This window comes from Zonotrichia leucophrys, chromosome 4 (assembly GCF_028769735.1).
Source record: "Zonotrichia leucophrys gambelii isolate GWCS_2022_RI chromosome 4, RI_Zleu_2.0, whole genome shotgun sequence".
In the NCBI taxonomy this organism is placed as follows: Eukaryota; Metazoa; Chordata; class Aves; order Passeriformes; family Passerellidae; genus Zonotrichia; species Zonotrichia leucophrys.
In genome coordinates, this window is record NC_088173.1 from 39131827 (window position 1) to 39151860 (window position 20034).

Sequence of the window (20034 nt, forward strand, 5' to 3'; positions counted from 1 at the left end):
CCACTGCTGAATGGAAATTAACTGTTCTGTAAATGTCATTTAAGTAAGACAAAGCTACTTGTAAAGACTCATGCTTGTGGACCTTTTTCTTCAGCTTACAATGAAATTATTGCTTCTTTTCTCATATTTCACATCCTGCTAAAGCAAGCACGTGTATGAAAGAGTACCAATTTCATTTAATTGGGGGCAAGAACAGTATTAAGCTATTTTTCCTATATAAATTACTTCAAGAATTCACCTAAAAGCACCAAAATTCCCCTCAGAACAAGACTGTCATGTTAAACCTCTTACACTTTGCTCTCCACCACAGAACTCTGTTCATTAAGAAACAATTTTCTATTAAAGAGCTTACTTTTCATAAGGATTAATAAAAATTGTGATTTCCTAAAATGACACTATGGATTGGTAGCTACATGCTAAACTGTTTCATGGTTTCCTCTGGTCATCAAATTTTTAGACAAAAGTTTGCAATTCCAAATGTGTATAACTGCATCGTTGTAAAAAAGACTGAGCTTGTGTCAGGATTTTGTATGTAAATGCAGTTAAATGATAACAGCAATTATCCCCCTAGTAAGCATAATAAAGCCATGAAATTCTGAATTACCTTAAGTTTAAATTGAAAAGAATCTCCCATTTACAGAGAGATTGCTGTTGAAGTTTCAGAAACACTCTCAGTTTCCTTGTAGTGACATGCAATACATAAAAAAATACCATTAGTGGCTGCAGTTTCAGTTAAAACTGATTTAAGGAAGGCGCTTTGTAGTATCAAGTATTTCTGCTTACAGTGCTGCTCATATGACAGGAAAATGAGGATAAAGAGTGACTTTGCAACAGGGGAGTGTTGCTCACTTCTGTCTCACACTGTGCCAATGCAGAGAAGCACACTCTGGAGTTACACCATGCAGAGATGTGGTGTGTTATATGTATTTCCTGCAGTCAGGACCTACAGGGTAGAGCACCCCACCAAAATCAGCCAGTGGAGACAACTTTGGAATAAGGAAAGATCTAGGAAGACCTAGGATTATTAAAACAAAACAAAACAAAAAATTGAATTTACTGGGGAATGTGTCTGTGAATAATCCCTTTTAAAATGAAAACTATTATTTAAAATATTAAATAAAATATAAAGCAACCAAAGTTAATCAGTTGCAGACATGTCAGAATCACAATTAAAACAACACTGATGGAGGAAAACTTCTTTCATCTGTTTCCAGGAAAACAAGGTAAGAGGTGCTGTAAGAGCACAATCCTTCAGTCTTCTAAGTAATGATTACTTCAAAAGCTCTTAAGCCCTTGCTTTATCCATGGAAACTGAGATTCTCAGGCACATAGGAAACCTCCATCTAGTAAAATGAAATGCAACAGCCTTCTTAATATCTAGACCACAAAGTTCTGTGTACAGTGTTCACAAGGTCAGGGGGAAAAAAAGTTTTCCCCTTAACTGAGACTGTGTCAGACACGAGCAGGTCCCACACTTGCATCCTCAGAGACAAATACTTGAAAATGTTTACAGATAGAAAGGCATTGGAGACTCAATGGTTATGAAAACTTGAACAAGTTTATGGAAATCAATGATGGAGAACATAATTCATTTTAAGTCTGACAATTTTCTTCCTTTTTTCCATTAGGAACACACGTCCCCAAACACAATATAACAACCAAACCAGTGTGAGCCTCTGCAGTGCACAGTGTACATGTAAGTAGGGGAGAGAAACATCTTTTTTCTCCAGAGAAGCTCCATTAATCAATCTGGAGATTTCAGAGCACAGTGAGACAACTGAAATTGGTAGAAGAAAATCAAACACACCTCTATTTCACACGGAGTGAAAGAATGTATGGAAGATCAGCTCACTGCCTGGCCATAACTATTTCCACAGGATACACTTTCTGTTCAGCTGTGATGAAGTCATTTTTCTGAAGCAGAGTCTCCTTGAGCAGAATGTTTGCTGGTTGCAATTTGAGTGGGTTTTATTGATCATTTGATCTAGTTGAAGATTGATGCTTTTTGTACTCTCTTCCCTTAGTTATAGCTTCTGCAAAAGACAAACACAGCCTCAGATTTTCTTTTCCATGAATGAATCCTAAGCAAACAACAGTCTTGCCAGTTTCCAACTTAGGTTGAAGTCTCTCTGTAGGAAACTTTTACTAATGAAGGCAGCTATTGTTAAATCTTAGGACAAAAAAAGGAGCAACATTTAGAAATGAATGTGACTTGAGAAACTGGAGCAAGGGAACTATGGCAGATAGTTTAAAAATAGATTCCAAGATGAGAAAAAAACCCAAACTCTTAATTAAGTTGCTATGGAATGGGAACAAAAAAGAATTAATGAAAAGGGAATAAAAGCATTTGAGGAGGGCTGAGAAAGTGAGCTATCTGGCGTGTAAATATTTTGATTTTTCATTGCAGAAGACTGGCAAACTGGACTTGGTATAGCTTTATGAAAATCCAAAGTTGCGAAGGCACACAGTCGTACCATAATTTTATTTTTTGAGGCTATGGATTGAAATAGTGAACTCTGAAACTAGACAAAAATCAGCCTGGGTTTCTGAAGTATCAAAACATCCAATCTAAAATAGATAAAGAATCTGTTCAGGTCTCCTATTTGTGTTTATAGAAAAAAATCCTCAATCATAAATAAGGATCTAAAGTATTTTTTTTAAGATCAGTTGCATCTCTAGGAGGAGTTGAAGTATGAGTGGATTAACTTGATAAAATGAATGGAGAAATCTTGCTGCTTTCCTGCTTCAGAAACTTGTGTAAGGAGAAGAGTCCTGAATTATGTAGGAGACTTCGAATAACAAAGCTTCACAGCACTTAGGGAGATCATTTAAGAATATGTAGCAACCCTTCCCCCTGCACTGGTTTACTTCTTCCTGCCCTTCTGGAGTGGATACCAACCTCCTGTGCTCAGCTGAGTGATATGGACTAGTCCTACTGGGCACTATAACTGGAAAATAAACAAAAAGGGAAACAGGACCCTTGCATCCGCTCTCCACCTCCTTCCATCAGTCGTGCTTATAAGGAAGAACTACATTCTATCATATATAATTTATACTTAGACTAAGTAATCCTTATAACCATCCTCTTCAGAAATCACTAGAAAATTTTATTCTAAAGACCAGTATGTGAAAGATAATTCCTGTCTCTGATTTTACTGCAAATATGGAAGGGGTGAATTTGAAGAACAGACACAGTGTTTCAATTACAGACAACTTTAGACAAGTCAAAAATTTCCTGGTTTATTCCCTTTTTCTGCATAATTTTATCCTTTAGAACAGATGCTTGTGGATGCTGTGGAAAATGAATTGCCAGATTTTTTTAAGAACAGACAAGACAAGCTTCTCTCAGAAATTACAAAAATACTTTGTATCATTGCTGCTGAAGAAGGTGACTTCCTAAAGTCCTTTCCACTACTATTTTTCTATGATCCTATGCTTATTGTCCTGGCTCATTAAATTCCACAGTTTTGGAAAAGACTGGAGATGATGCTGCCAAGGTGATTTGGGCATCTTCAAATTAACCCCACAGGCTTTGGCACTGAGAAACACAAAGATTGCCAACTGCTCTCCGCTTTTTCCCTAGCCTGCCTCTGATCCTTCTAACTGGCATCTGGTCAAAGTAAGACTGAACTTGTACACTTCTGTGTTAAAAGGAACCAAAGTCCCAGAGTTTACAGAGACAAATGTTAGAACTAGGTTATTTTAAATAGCAGATTATACCTATATGGAAACTATATGTAGGTTTGATTGTTCTATCCAAGTACCTCTAAGTAAAGAAAATCTGTCTCCATTTTTTATCATATTCAACTTCTATGTCTGAGACACTTGCATCTTCACAAGTGGTGAAGATCCCAAATCTCTCCATGAGAGTACAATTATTTCCCTTTTCCAGACTTTATTAAGGACAAATTTCTTTTTAATGGCGCCATTAGCATATATTAAAAGAAGCCCAAATAACTGAGAGGTGCTTTACAATACTGGGAAGCAAATTAGAAGAGTTAACATCGATGGTTATTTAACTAATAAGCTTAAAATATTACAATACAACTGGAAAGAAGCAATAAAGTAGCAGTTTGGGGTTATTTGGCTTCCAATTTCAAAAGATGCAAAACCTTTGTTGTTGCGTCAGCCTTACTGACTTCCCTCAGCTTTCACTGTTCCTACTTGGATATAGAGGCAGTTAAATGGTGAGAGCCAGTAGGTTTTTTCATGTAGATAAAGTCTGACTCGAGGCTTCAAGGCTCAGCCTGGCAAGATAACAGCATGTTCCATGATTATGCAGGTAAGAAGCACTCGAGCAAACAGCATCTGAAGAAATGCCATGTGGAAAATGCCACAGTAGCACTATGACAATGAATAGCATCAATAGCAATGGCTGCCTCTTTCTGCAAATATCAGCTGTCACAGTACACAATTTATCTGCATCCAAAAAATGTTTTCAACCTTGCACTGTAAGGAATCTCAGTTCCTGAACTGATACTCAATTCTCTCTGGAATTGAAAGGGGAGAGATGTCCTGTCTGGTATTGGAACCTCCTTCTAGCAGTTCCAGAAGACTGACACTGATGTCTTCAGTCCAGTCAAGGTGGAGAGTGTGTCCTGCAGTTTTGATTATGTGGTAACATAACTGATATGAAGAAAGACTTATACTGCAGTTTGCACTTTATGCTGCAGATTGTGCATGGTATTACCAATTCCAGATGGCTCAGGGAACAAGGGATTTAATTTGAGAGAGACATGTTGCAACGATCTAAATGCAGAATTTAAATACAAGGTTCTAACGATTGAAATCTAAGGCCTAGATCCACTGCACAAAGTACTACTGTGGACCAAATTGTAAAATTTAGGATCATGCCTAAAAATCATAGGGAGACCTAATGAAATGAAATTAAAAAGTAGCCTGAGTAAAGGTAGCCTACAAAACTAAAAATTAATAAAAATCCAGCGGCTGTAAATATGAGATGTATTGTTGCACGCACATAATGATGTGTGAATCTATACATTTTGTAGGTATAACTGAAGAAGAGAGTTCAAAATGCCCTTAAAAATCTATACACCTAGGTGCAAACCCTCTAGATTTCTTATTCAAATGAGGAGAAAAACCCCACTTTGAAAATAAACTCTTATTGTCACTTCAATACAAAATGGATCCATTGCTGACTTCATCCATTTGCCGATTGTTGACAGCTGTCAATACAGGGATTTGATTTCTTTATCCAAGCATCAAACATTACATTCATATCTTCAGAAAAAGATCTTAACTGTGAGCTGCAGTTTCACTGCCCCAACTCAATTACTGCATTCTTGAACTGCAATGTATTCATTTGTGGGCAGTGGGGCAGCCAGTGGGAGGGTATTGATTGGAGTATAATGTCATGTGTAGCAGCGAGAGTAAGATGAAAAGTGTTTTCTGCTTAATGGGTTGGTATTAAGTAGGTGGGAATAGCTTCTAATTAGCCAACAATTGCTGTGTTTCTCAGTTTCCCTCCCTTCCCTCCTCCTGTCGGTCACCAGCTGCCAATCTCTCTCTCCTTTTCCTTTTTTGTGTGGAGTTCATTGCTCACTGCAGTGAAAGCCTTTGTTTAAAAAAGAGGGCTCCCAGGGTCTCATCTGCCAGGGTACAGCTTGCTGCCTGCGATGAGTAGCAACTGTCAGTTTATTTTATCTCAACCTTTTCATCATCCTGCTGAAACTGGTCGAGTGAAACCACCTGAGAGACCTGAGGATTCAGTACCTACAAGTCATTAGCCAGGACTGCTCAGTCTCTCCCCACACAGCAAGTCAACTGAACACTGCTTAAAATGTAGTCCACTTTAACCCCATATTTTCCTACGACGTATTAGGACTTCTCCTGCATCTTCCACATTTTAGTTGCATGATCATTCCTTAAATATACTACAACTATGATTAGAGAGTAACACATTTTGCAGAATTTCCCCGCAAATATATTCTTTTGAAATACAAAATATAACGTACTAAAATACAGATATTAGAACACCCTCAGTCAGAACCTCCTTCTTATTTAGGTTATGTTCTCCAGCATAAATATGATATCTAGCAACTCTCCCAATTATTTGAACCTCTGCTTGTCTTGAAGTTTTTGATAATGCAGTTCAAAGGGGCAAAATCAATTAGTTTTAGTTACAATTGTGCCATTCTCCTCAAAACAGTAATATTCTATGGGCATAAAAAAGCAGTATTTGGTCCACAATTTTAAACAGATAAGCAACACTCTCCTCTCTTTGCCATACAGTTTCTCTCTCCATAGGTACACACGTATATGTTCATGTACTCCAAATGCACATCCATCTTCCAAATGGCAAATGGCTTGCACTACAATCATTAAAAACTTATCAAAGTATGTGAGAGAAATAAATATTTTATTTTGATCCAAACCAAAATTAAATGTATCCATATAAATTCTGTCATTAGTCTGAGGTATCTGCTTTTGGTAACCACAGTTAACTTGTTGCAGTCATTACTGACACTTTTAACACAGTAACTGAAGTATTATTTTTCCTTGTATGAACAATGAGCCTTTTCAAGATCTATAAGAGATTACAAGAAGAGAAATCCAGTTATCCTTCAATATACAGTTGATTTCTTAATGTTTGAAATTGTCAATGTTTCATCTCAATTCTCTTCTTACTGCAGCATGTATGTACTTGTATGAATATCAACAAAATGAAATTTAATTTGATTTAATACTATTCTCAGAACTGAGCTAAAGGTACCAGTGAGAACAAGCTCACTCTTGGAGAATTTTACATTTCAAGGCACTGTTTGGCAGGTTGAAAGGTCCTGAAGTCACAGAACTTGGCACTATAAAACCCTGAAGTGACATTTTTCAGCAGGAGCCTGAAGTGTGAGGTAAACAGAGGGCTGCAAGTGCTGCATGCAGGATAAGAAGTCAGTGCATTCTGTGCAGCACATGTCCCTCTCCCCTCCTGGTTCCTAAAAACTGGTTTTCCTGGACACCTGGGTATGGTCTGAAGTTCCTATTTATCAAATTCCTTATGTGCCCAACATGAGCCATTTCACTCTCTAGTATTTACTCTAGAGCACAGGCATCCTCCATTTTTCAGCTTTTCTGAAAATCAGCAATGCACGGTGCTCACAGATGCCCAGTTGGGATGTACAGACCCAGTCAGGCAGCTCCAGCCTCTGTTCATGTGACCTATAAATACCAGAGAGTGAAACCCACCTTCACAAGAAAGACAGGGCTTGAGTATTGGCTTTTATGACATTTGCATTAGCAGATGAATAAACATAAGGTTTACTTATTGAGGGGTGTTGGGCACTTGCAGTTTCCATTTCAAAATCTGCTGTGGAAGATTAATTCCCCACAGGAGCTGACACCAGCTACATTATGTTTGACTAATATCCATGGCAGCTCAACATCCCCAAAATTAAAAATATGCCATAATTTTAAGAAAAAGAACTATATTAAACCCCTGTAGCAAACATGGAAAAAAAAACAAAAAAAAAAAACTTTGAACAAGAACCATTTCAAATCATCCTCTCCATATCAATTACTCTATTGAATACTTATTAATGTCAATATTGTAAGATAGTAGCTCCATGTTCAAAATTATACACCTGCATGACACACCATAAAAAATACTGAATAATTATTTGGCTCTATGGCAAGACCTGTATGAGGCCTTGCATGGAAATATTCTGTATTATAGATAATATTGAATGCTTAACTGACTGAGTAGGAACAAGTGGATGAGCCTGGAGGCATGGTCATCTACTTAAGCATGCATTTGGATCTTCAAGCTAATTAATCACCCAGTTGTATACTTAAACTTCATCAATCCATTCCCACAGGTGATTAAGATCTATTTAAAGGCCATTTTGATACTTCACAATTTTCTATTAACCAACTTGTCAAGATACTCAATAGGAAGTGTGATTCTTCCCACTCCATTCTGTGATCCCAGTGTCATAAAAACACTGAGCATGAAGAACAGTGTGGAAACAGTAGGAAAACACTGAAAAACTCTCAAAACCACAAATACAAACACAAAAGATATATCTAAGAAAGCGTAAGTTGAGATGCCAGCTACTGGGTATAGAGGTAACTGACTTACACTCCTTAAACATTGGCATAAACATACATAAAATTGGAATTCAGAGTGAAGGTGTAAGGCCAAAAAAGGAGAAAGAATAATTTTCAGCATGAAGGGGAAGAACAGGAAAGAAAACACAAGAGAACAGACAAGGAATGAAGATAAACAAAACCTAATAAATGTTTCAAAAACAGTTAAAAAAATTCACAAAATATCTCTGGTGATTACAGAAAAGAATAAAGAGATGTGGATTTTTGGATGAAAGAAACATGGTTTCATAAATACACAAAACTGTGGAACTACAACACTTCACTTTTCAAAATAGATTGGCTTATTATAAATGTAAATCATTTAAATCTTGACTATCTTCAGACCACAGAGTCTTAATAAAACCAGCAATTTGTTACTTATAATAGGAACATCACAGAATGTACCTAGGCTGGGAAAAGGATCTCAGATAAAACCTCTCAAGGATGCAGAAAAGAAAGCTGGCTTGGGAAACCCAGGAGAAGGAAGCTGTTTGATACACTGCCTGTGACTCCTGAGATGACCTAAGGGCTCTCTTACAGAACATATGCACTGAACACAGTTTCTTTGTCTTGGCTTTGATTTTCTGTGCCCAAAGATTGTTGGGGAGCTTTGGGTAAGGATGGGTTTGCAGCAGAGAGCTGTTTTCAGGTTGGCCTGAGGTCTAGACTGGTTGGCATGCTTGCAGACAGCAACAATGGAAGATTCTTTATGAAGTCTAATGACAGCAACCATCTCAATATTAAATAAACCCACAAAAATCTTATATTTCGCTCTTTATGAGGATCCATTCTCCCTTTTGAGCATAATCTCACTAGATACACCTCTGCTCACGTATGCAGCAAGGGAAAGGAAAGGATGGGCACATGGAGAGGCCCTAGGGCCACTTCAGAAGTTTTCCAACTGGCTGCTCCTACTTTGGTCCTGCCACCATCAGGGCACTGCCAGGGCACAACTCCTGCCAGCAGTTTCATTTTGTGACTTTTCATCAATGCTGCAGTCAAACCAAAATCTTCTAGGTGCCTCAAATCAAAGATTTCACCAGAAGTGGCCTAACAAGGCTGGGCAAGAGATTCAATTTCTTTTGCACCATTCTATAAAATCAAGCAGCACTCAACTTCTACCCCGAGAATTTTTCCTTTTTAAACTGGAAAGGAACTCCACTTATGTAGAAGTACTGACAGTACTATGTTAGTTCAGTGCATAAAGCTACACTAAAGGGTCTGACAATATACTGCAGTTTGAACATCACTTCCAACTTTTTTTTTCCACAAGAAAGAACAATTCACCTTATTTAGGAAACCATTTTCTGCTGATCTAGGGAGCTTGTCTGAGAAAACACAGCTGGATGCCAACAATATTTAGCACAGAATGTGTCTAAAGGAAACATGTGGCAAGATTTAGATGGTTCCAAATGAAACATCAGATGGCAAAAAGCTGAGATAAGATCCAAATTCTCCTCTGGGTAAAATGTTTTTATATAACTATTGATGACAAGAACACTCACAATCAGAGTCAGGGTGATAGTGATTTTTTTTGAACTTATAGCACCACTTAGTCATAAAAACTTGCCAGCTCTTAGCAAAAACTAGGAAGAAACTTCTAACACAATAATCCATGGTTAAACATGAAAATGTTCCATGACTTTCCTCTTAAATATGGTAAAGGCAATCCACACACCTGATCTAGAGTGGATCCTGTCTAGCAATTCCCAATTATTTATGTTGGTATTTAAAACAAATCACTGTAAACTCCCCTGGATATTGCATTTGTACAAAGCATGAGAACACTGAATATCAGCACTCCCCTCTTTTCAGACAAACTTCAGCCATCAACAGAAATTAGAGCAAGCTACTGCAGCTCTGGCAAAACTGACAGAGATGTTTATACTGTGTTCTCACGCTCTTCACTGAGAATCTGCTGTATCCAGCCACGGACCAATGTGCTGAAAAACCTCTCTGTCATGCTCAGCTCTTCTCTTCACACTTGATTCTTTCTGCAGTCCAAGCAGTAATTAATCTCACTTGCTAAAAATTTCAGTGTATCTCTAAGCACACTTAACACACACTTAAAAAAAGAAATCCCAAATAATAACAAATAACATATATGAACCAGTTAAGCTGATTTTCAGAAACATGTTCTGAGCCATAAACATCTATACACAAGCATGGTCTATTTCAACACTTAGTTAAGGCTGCATTAAGACTTAGTTAAGAATATTTAAGAGTATATCTTGCATTAATATAAAAAAATTATATTTTTAAAAGTTAAAGGTGAGACAAGTTAAAATTTAGAAAGCGATGAGTGCTAGCTGATGTGAATAAAGAAGAGGCAGCACAAGTTTACCACATTTTCAAGAAAAAAAAGACAGAATCACCTCTCAACTTTTCATTTTCCTAATAATTTTCCTAAATGCATATATTTCAGATTTTTTAGCTACTGCATTTTTCCAGAACAGAGAAAATTATTCTGTTTGAGAAACCCCATAAAAAGGTACAGAAGCCATCCTGTGACTTTCAGTAGGGGACTTGATACATTTGAACTACGTTCAAAATGGGCTTATTAAGAAGTGAGCCTTTGTGTCTCTGGCACAGGGACAGCCTTGGAGTCTGTACTTGGTCACACACCTCCTTTATATAATTTAAAGTCTTAGTTCTTATTTACCAGTGTGAGCAATAATGTCTGTAATTATATGCACACTATATATGATGAACAATGGTGTGCATAATTCCCTTACTTCATGTTCAGTTGCATTTCCTGAGAAACCCCAAAATCTGTCTGTAAAATCCTTTCAGTTTCTCCTTATCTGCAGATGAGCACACAGTGCACTGACTGCTGAGAGGGAAGAGGTAACATCAGAAGTTTTCCTGGAATTAGTGTACTTTAGGCAAAAGAGACAGTAAAAAAAAAGCAGTTTATCACATTATGAAGCAGTCTGTTCTGCTGCTGAACACGATTACCAAAATGGCCCATAAATTACACAGCTCTGGTAAGTTACAGTAGGAAAATGTTAACCGAATTTGTTTAGCATAATCCTTGATCTCACACCTCACTTCTGACTCTGTGATCCTTTATGGATAATCCTTTTATTAATGAATGACAAAGGTACACACATGTTCAATGTAAAATGCACCTGGTCAGATGGCTGTTTTCCAAAACATTAGACATTTTGTGCTAGCTCCATCTTTTACAGAAACATGACTATAAAACATCTTAAAGAGCTTTCAAAAATGTGAATCAGTAGGATGAAAATGTAATTTCTTACACAACACAAAAGGACACAGTCACGCTATGGAATGTACCATTCCTTACATCCATGAAAGGAGGCTGGAGAAAGAATATTGAGGGACTACATATTTGGGAATAAGCACAAAAGCTCATTTGATTGTATTTTCCAAGCTATAGACTTAGCTGGTGCATGCATTTTAAATTATATCGAAGTCTGCTCAGGTGTGGAATACTAGAAATAGTCCTGATTATGCTGAAGTTGATGGTACCAGATAATTCCATTGATCATAAGACTTCAAAATTGATGACAATATGCAGTATTTAAAGGTATCATAAAAAACTCCAACAAAATAAAGGCAGGAAATCCATGATAAAATGTGTCAATTTTGCCAAGTTCTCCAAAGCCAAGGAATGCAAATCTAAATTGAAAGCACATACTGTTCCTCAAGAAAAAAACTGAAGACTTTGTAGGATGGGGAAAACCATGTATTTTAAGTCTTTTCTTAAAAGTGTTCAGACAGTTTCAAGCATACAAGGGCTCTTGCTGAGGCACAGCCCTGCCAGACACAAAAACCTGGACTGAGAGTTGCCAGACTACAGAAACTAATTTCTGGTCAGCATTTCATGTAATCAACATGCAAAATCTGATTCAAAAATTTCCTGCCTTCAGCACCTTTAATTATTCTTCTTTCCTCTAGAAGGCAGCAAGTCAGGTGATTATTTATTGAAAGACGTGTGAAATGTTTTCTCATCAGACAATGTTATGCAGTAGGCTCCTTTTTAGGATTTTATGTGGAGTCACAATCCTTTTTGCCTACTGATTCTGCTGATAATGTTTTTTATCCATTTTACTAAACATAAAAAGAACAATAAAACCATATTTGTTGTTGCAGTGGCATCTCACAATGATATAAACAACTCTCCTGTAAGAGAAGTCAGGTGACTGAGTCAAAGATAGCAGATAGAAACACATTCTCCTTTGCATTTTTAAACACTGTCTTCTGAAAATCCCATCCCTTTTATCCATGACAACGCTGGTCAAAACATCTATTTTATTAATAAATGTTGAGATAAATCGAGTAATTAATGGTTCCTCCTGCCTGGTTATTGAAATGATTGATTTATAAAATAAGTCTTGGTTGAAAGACATAAGGTAATATGGCAATACTTGAATTTAAATGTAATTGTTCCCCCACTAGCTTAAGTATTTCTTTTGCCTATGAATACAGAAACTACTCTTATTTTTTTGACACAGAAAAATTTTTCAGTCAGAAGAGTTAGAAATAAAAACTCACTGCCTTCTTCTCCCTTTCATAAAATTTCCCTGCGGATTAAGAACTACCATTGTATCTTGTCTTTCTCTGTTCTATCCTCAAAAAGACTGAGAAAAATCTGGTAGATTATCAACACTGAGCTGTTTGAAAGAGCTAGAAATACTGCTCTATTATCACAGCAGGAATTTCCTAAGTGATGAGTTCATCATAGGATGCACAGACATTCTCCTGGAAGGTAGAATAAAGGCTGTACCTGAAACTCAAAGCCAGCAAATCCTAATCTTGAATTGGTGCCAGGTCATGTTTTGCCAGACAAAGATATTAAAAATGTAATGCCAGTACTAACGAGAGATTTGGCACACGAAACATGAGAAATGTTACAGATTGTGCTGACAGTGTGACACTATGTTTTCCTGGATGTAATCTGGGTATCATGAGAGTAAGCTTGGAGCACTAATGAGAAGAATGATATTGAACTGGAAGAGCTGCTAAATATGCAGTAGCCACAGGGTTCCTGGAGTGAACTGGAACTGAAATGAAAACTGCAATACTGAAAGTAACAGAGGGTAAACTAGGCAGAAATACAGAAGGAAGAGAATCTCAGCAGGCAAAACTTGTTTGTGGTACCACGCTTGCCAGGACATAAAGGGCTTTTCTAATCATACTCTGTTTATCCCTGAAGTACTGTTAAAGAGGAGCAGGATTCTTGAGCTTAAAGGGGCACATATAATTTCAGGATATAAATGAGTTTCACAATTGACTGGGAAAAGCCATGTATAAAATTTGAACAGAAAACCCCTTTAGGTGCAAGAACTAAAATTCATATTGGAGATACAAAGTTCATTCCATGTCTTTGAGGTTCCTGTGGGTTTTCTTTTCTTTTTTTTGCTGTTGCCATTGTTGATTTTTGTTTGCTTCCCATTTTTATCAGCTACAGTTAGTGATCCTTATATGAAATGAATATAAAATTCTTTTATGAATTATTTTTCTGACCATCTTCTGACCATTTGCAGTACAGGTCTAGACAGGAGACATACACCCAAATAACTCTGACAGTCAACAAAATCTGTCAGTGTGCTAGATGTTCACTCATTGAGACACAAATCACAAATACAGATATGTATAGCCATTGGAGAAGTGTTACCATCACTAGAACTTTAAACAGAATGCTATCTAATTTATCTCTCCAGCCTCCAAATGAATGCCCTTGTTCCATAATTCTCAGTAGCTCCCAGTGTTGCCTCTGGCATCCTGGCTCCTGTTAAACTGCTAATATCTTCAATTACCACTTATTTTATATACAAAATTCACCACTGAAGTTATACCTAATTTTCCACTTCTGTGAGAGGGTGAGATACACAAGAAAGCAGCAGCCAGGCAGTTCTTTGTCTTTAGGAGCAGGGTAATTGAGGGAATAACAAAGTAACCCCGAAGCTCCATATTGTGACTGCCCCAGTTGTCATTCATTTCTACTGCAGCCCAGATTCACGCTCTTCACAGGAAGGCAGAGCAGGAAGTTTTAACGTAGAGTAGACAAATACCTCCCCCTTCCTCAGTACAATACAGTTTACTACTATCAGTACTTGGAGATAATGCATAATTCAGTTTGTCTTGTATTAATGTACTCTACAAGGGAAAAAGCGCAAAGAAAATTTAACCCATGAAGAAAGAGGGCTACTCCACACCAAATCCTCCTCTGCTCTTTCTGAGATAAGGAAACATAGTAAAGTAAGCAGACTTGCTTTTATTTTTTCCCTTTCTCTCTAATGTGAAGTACAAGGATACCAAAAATAAAGCAGTGTGTTTTTCTGGATTCAGAACTATGTCAAGCAGAAATTACTTCTCACTTTTAGTAACAGGGATCTTATTTTTGGATGCGCTTGAAAAGTGTACTGCAAATGGAGACTATTATTATTTTCTTTAAAGATTAAAACAATTATGTTTTGACTACAACAGGCAACTGTGGTGTTTGGCAAACAGCACTGAAAAAATGCAAGTTACCATCCAGAGCAACTACTAGTATCAATTTCTCCCAGTTATATTGTATTTTAACTTGTTTAATAGTTGTATTGTATTTTAACCTGTTTAATTCAGCCTCTAAAACAAGCACACAAAGAGGGAAAGCCCAACCTCCGTTCCATACCAGGATTAAACCTGGGAAATAATTTAATAAAACTCTACAAGAAAAATGACTTAAGTGTTGAGGACAATGCAGCACTAATGTGTTTCATAAGCACTGCCTTACCGCCTGGAAGAGGGTCAGTGCACATGTCACTTCTGTTTTGCTTCCATGCCAGCAGGCACTGCAGGCTGAGCGGATCGGCTGCTGCTGCTACGTGGCTGTTGAACGGCACCATCAGCTGATGAGCCTTGGCAATGCCACAGTAACTCTCTGTTTCAGCCACCAAGGGCAAATTGTTCAAAGCTTTCGCTGCCTCAGAGGCCTGACTGAAATGTTCCAGAGCTTCGTTATAGTTCCCCTAGTAAAGAAGAGAGAAAAAAAGAAAATGTTAAAAGCTACTTGTAGTCACCTGTATTTTATTTTGACATCAGAGCCTTCTCCTCTGCCACCTCAGAGATGTGGCAGCCCATGGAGTGACTCATGGCAGGGCATTAAGGAAATCACTCTCCCTTGCTGTTTTTTAACCTCTAAAATCCAGATAACACTGCCCATATATTTGAATTGAATAGCTTTTTGGTTATTTCTGTAGCATTTTGAGCATACAAATCCAAGTATATCAACAGTAAGTATTAATACAGATTGCAACCAGGCTGTTTAGAAATTATTGTTTCCCCGCATTCAACATATCTGTGGGAGAAAAGGTCCTAATTTATGGTAGTATTAAATCTTAAAAAATAATTCCTAAAAATGGAAAAAAGAGGATAAACAAAGCACAGAAAAGAACAGAAATTTAAACTTACTCATTTATGGAGGAAGAAAGGGGTATACAAACACTAGGGATATTCCTAATCACAAAAGAGAACAAGTAGGAGAAATGTAGCCCAACTGTTGCTGAATTGAAAACTCAAATAATTTATCTCTCTATCCTACCATTGGCATGGAATTCTGCTGCTCTGATGGCAAAAACTTCCTGACTGAAAGCATTTTCAGAGCTGTTTTATCATTTCACTCTCACCTTGATTTAATAAGACTGAAATTCTCTTCTGTATGGAGACTGGAAAGTGAGACTCCAACTGGTACCTATTTCATTTGATACCACTTTTTGGGATGAGAACGCCTATAACTGCTAACATGTGCTTATAATTAAAAAAGGAAAAAAAGAGCAATAGCAATTCTGGTAGTCTTTCAGCTTTGTTTAATACAGCAGAATTAGGCCTATGAGGACACAGCAATGAATAAGGAATGATAAGCTGTAATATAATAAAAAGCAGAAATATCTACTTACCATACTCATGAGAACTATAGCAGGTTAAGTGATGCAATTAGTAAGAGGAATGTAGCAAATCAGACTAAGAAACTCAGAAAAAGTGAAATGAAAAATGACAGAGTTATCATGCAAAATTCAGAGTGTACATATTAAGTAAGCAACCTGCTTATTGAACTGGGGGAAATGAGACCTACTACTCCTGTAGAACAAAAACCCAGCATGTTAGGAAACAAGAAACATCTGGGTTAAACAATTGTGACTAGAAAGCAAACTGTGTGTACAGCATTAAAGAAAGATACTGCTGGTGAGGGAATAGTGAGATAAGAAAACTGGAAAGATACAGCAACAGTGTGGACAGAGCAACGTGAATTTGGTCAAAGTGATTTGTGTTTGGAAGAACAGGAAGAGTTATATCCCAGGTTTACTAAAGGTCCCCATGGATAGATCTGGATATAAACAGAAATATCTTTAATTGATGGACTACTTCTGCAAATTTTATTACTGTAGGATGTACAGAGTTGAACAAAAAGACCCTAATAATGACTTAGAGAACACTGGTGATGACAGCTGACACCAGCAGGCAGTGATCCAAAAGAGGAAATGTTAATTCACACTCAGTTTTGGTAAACACTGCTGACCTTGCAGAAAAAAATGATACAGAAAACAAGGAATTGCAAACTTCAAGATTTTTAAATTTATGGCTAAACTAAATATTTTATATACATTAATAAGATTAAGTTACTGAACTTGTGCCCTTCTACACCACTGCCTCAGCTCAAGGCAGAAAATTCTGAACTGAGAAGGAGAATTTGAAGAAGAATCAAATAGAGATTAGTTATTAAAATACAAGTTCTATTGAATTGATTATTAGCAATGGTGGAAGAAGGAATGAAATACAAAAGTAGTTAAACAGAATTTATTTAATTATTTTTCAGATTTAGAGGAGAATAATTCAGGACAGTGTCATATGACTTCTTCTAAGTTTCAGACCCATTTTACAGCTACTTCATCAAGCTGTCAAAGACCTTAAAACTTAGTTTTCAACAGGAAATTCAGCATTTATATTAAGAACACATGTAAACAGACAACTCTCAGGCTAATTTAGAGATTACAGAGTAAACACATTTCTACTGTATATGAAATAAAACCAGGACAAACAGGACAGCAATTTTGGTAGTGGGAGTTCTCTGTAAGAGGAACCCAGGAAACAAAAAAAGAGGTACTTAGGGATAGTGTAAGTGAAGAGGGGAAAGTACTCTGTTCAATATATTACACACAGAACTGAGACAAAAAATATGCAACAGAAGATAGAAAGGGTATTTCTAGTTTTATCTTATTTATAGTGGAAGTGTTTCCTAAGTTCCGTATTAGCCAGTATCCAGAACAAATTCTTTTTATTACTTATTGTATCTAAATAATTTTGTGTAACAATTCAGCTCTAAAATAGGTGTTAAAGCACGAATCCTTCACTTTTGCAGCAATGTCTTTAACCCTTTTGATTTCAAAACCCAAGTGTCACTGCAGTGCAAGTGGAGACAAGAGAAAGTCTTTCCACTGCTAACAGACCTTTGACAAACTATTTGCTGCTAGAACCCATTTCATAAATTTGGCTGAGAGAATGTAAAGAAGAAATGTGGCTAAGATTATAAACAGCCCATTAGTATGCAATGCAGTATACATTCATGTAGAGTGCAATAATATTTCATTTGCATTAACTGATGACTTTTTGTAGGCATATATGGCCCCAATGGTGATCTGGATGCGGATTTTTCACAACATGTAAAGTTTGTCCTGATCTGAATTTGGAGTTTTTAATTCATCTATTTTAGAAAAAAACTCTGTGTGTTAAATATGATGTGAAATTTTCACCTTTTTCAGAAAATTAAGGCACATTTCATTTAGTGAAATGAAATGTGCCTCTCCTTTGGTAGCTCCTGCAAGATGCAACACCTGGATCAAATCCTCCTGTGTCATCTCCTAGGCATAACCAGATTTTACCAAGAAGTAAATCAAGTTGTTTCAGATCATTACTACAACAGTACTTACTCTTTCATTGTGAACTTTTCCAAGTAGGACATTTGCATCCACCAGGCTTTGGCCTAGATTAGCACTCTCAGCATCCTTCATAAACTCTCCCAAGTACTTCACAGCCTCACTTGATTTTCTCTGACTGAAGAAAAGGACAGGGACAAAATGAAATATGTACTCAGATGGCTTCTTCAAATGCTGAAGATCTACCCCCTTGTTCTGAAGAAACTTTACTATGTGATGACTCATCCATGACTGGATTTTATTTCCAAATGGCCTCCAGCACTACCTGTGCTGAGCCCAGTGAGACTACTTCACACAGAATGTCTGAGGGCAAAGCTGGATCCTTTCAGCAAAATAGAACAAAACTTTCTTTCAGAATATTGTGCCATATTTTAAGGCCATGAATAAAAACACAGATGGATGATTTAAGAGGGCTTTTGGACTTTCCATTATTTTATTTTTTCTTTCTACTGAGCTGCTGGTAATATTTTCAATTTAGCTGGACCTCACATCCTGACAAAACAGGGGAAGGAGATTTTTTCAGTAAGGCTTTCTGTCATTCAGAGCTGCTCTAGAACCTGGTGGTGCAGCAGCAGCTCCATGACAGGGCTGTATCTCAGTTCTGGGCTGACAGCCTTTCCCTGAACACAGCACTGCCCTTTGGCTGGCTGGATCGAAGGTGGCCAGGGTCACACAGGCAAACCTATAAACCATGGATTGCGGGTGCCACCTCCAAATCCCAGGGAGCTCAGAGCAACCTGAGGTCACAGCTGCATCTAACTTGAAAATTGGCTAACATACTTTGACAGTAACATTTGCAGATTTCTTTTTTTTTTTTTTTTTAATAAAGCTGGTCATATTAACAATATAAGACCTCAGCAGTGTGATTGCAAGATATAACACAGACATCTGAGCTTGCTAGTGAATAAGGCTTGGTGCCCTTTTTCCCTTTAAGGCTGGAGTGTTACTCCAGCTGACCTCAATATTAGCCATGAACTTGAGTCACTAATGTAGGAGTGTAGCATGCCAAATGTCAAGGCACCAAGACAGAAAATTCAGTCTTAATTAAGAAATTCACAAAAATAGGAGTTTCTGTAAGCAATAAAGAATTGTGATTTATTTTCTCACCATCTTAAACTACCTTCAAGTTATATTCCTGCAGCAAATGATGGCCTGGCATTTATTTACAATACAGTTTTTATTATAAGCTATATTAGGGATATGTGCTTTCAAAATCTGGCAGAACTCTGAATTTCTCTCTTTTATGCTATTGGAGTAATTATAACAGCCTACCATGAAACAGGAAACATAGCAAAGCTTAGCTGCAAATTTAAAATACTGCAGTGATTATCCGTATGTGACTAAGAGGGTAAGATTACTACAAAAGAATGCTAAATCACTGCAAACTAACATTCTTGAAATGCTCAAGTATATGCTACTGTAAAGCTTAGAGGTCAATTAGCAGACTTAGATTTACTAAACTTTCCTAAGTATTTTATTACCATGAGAATACAAAACATACCAGACTGTAAACATTTACCAAACGTCAAAAGGCTTCTAAATTTTAGAATTAGAAGCACATATTTTTTTAACCTGTTTTTTTTCCAAAGAAAAGAAAATCAAATGCTTCCCTAAAGAAATACAGCATATGATTTATATAAGTTAAAGGACAAGGTTAAAGTGTTAGACAAATATTAATTCCAGTTTTTCTAGTTTTCTATATGCAGTGCACAGGTGCAACTTGAAGAGCATATTATATGGTATAATCATTAAATCCATTCAACCAGACCTTTGAGAGTTAAAAACATATATTCTGAGGAAAAGGACTCCTTGGTCCAAGGAATGAGAATGAAACAGTGCAGAATATTTGTGTATCAAGGTGATTCCAGTTTCCAATTGGGAAAACAGGACTGTTAACACCCACATCCCCTGACAACTGTCCAATTATGTATATCACACTTGGCCTACTGTTTGCAGTAGAAGTAATCAATAAAGGATGTGGTTGAGTGAA

General features: G+C 37.0%; 1 protein-coding gene across 8 annotated transcripts in view; it reads right to left on the minus strand.

Moving 5' to 3' along the window:
* The window catches only part of TTC29 (tetratricopeptide repeat domain 29), a 125827-nt gene that overhangs the window by 36082 nt on the left and 69711 nt on the right, over positions 1-20034 (minus strand). For 7 of the 8 annotated variants that reach the window (XM_064712341.1, XM_064712339.1, XM_064712338.1 and 4 more), the window contains 3 exons: positions 18039-18162; positions 14849-15083; positions 1699-2033 (listed from right to left, as the gene is read on the minus strand). In XM_064712341.1, coding sequence (XP_064568411.1) covers positions 1969-2033; positions 14849-15083; positions 18039-18162 — 424 coding nt within the window. In that variant the 3' untranslated portion in view covers positions 1699-1968. Of the gene's footprint in view, positions 1-1698; positions 2034-14848; positions 15084-18038; positions 18163-20034 lie in introns of those variants that run through there. The other variant, XM_064712335.1, reaches the window with a different exon arrangement.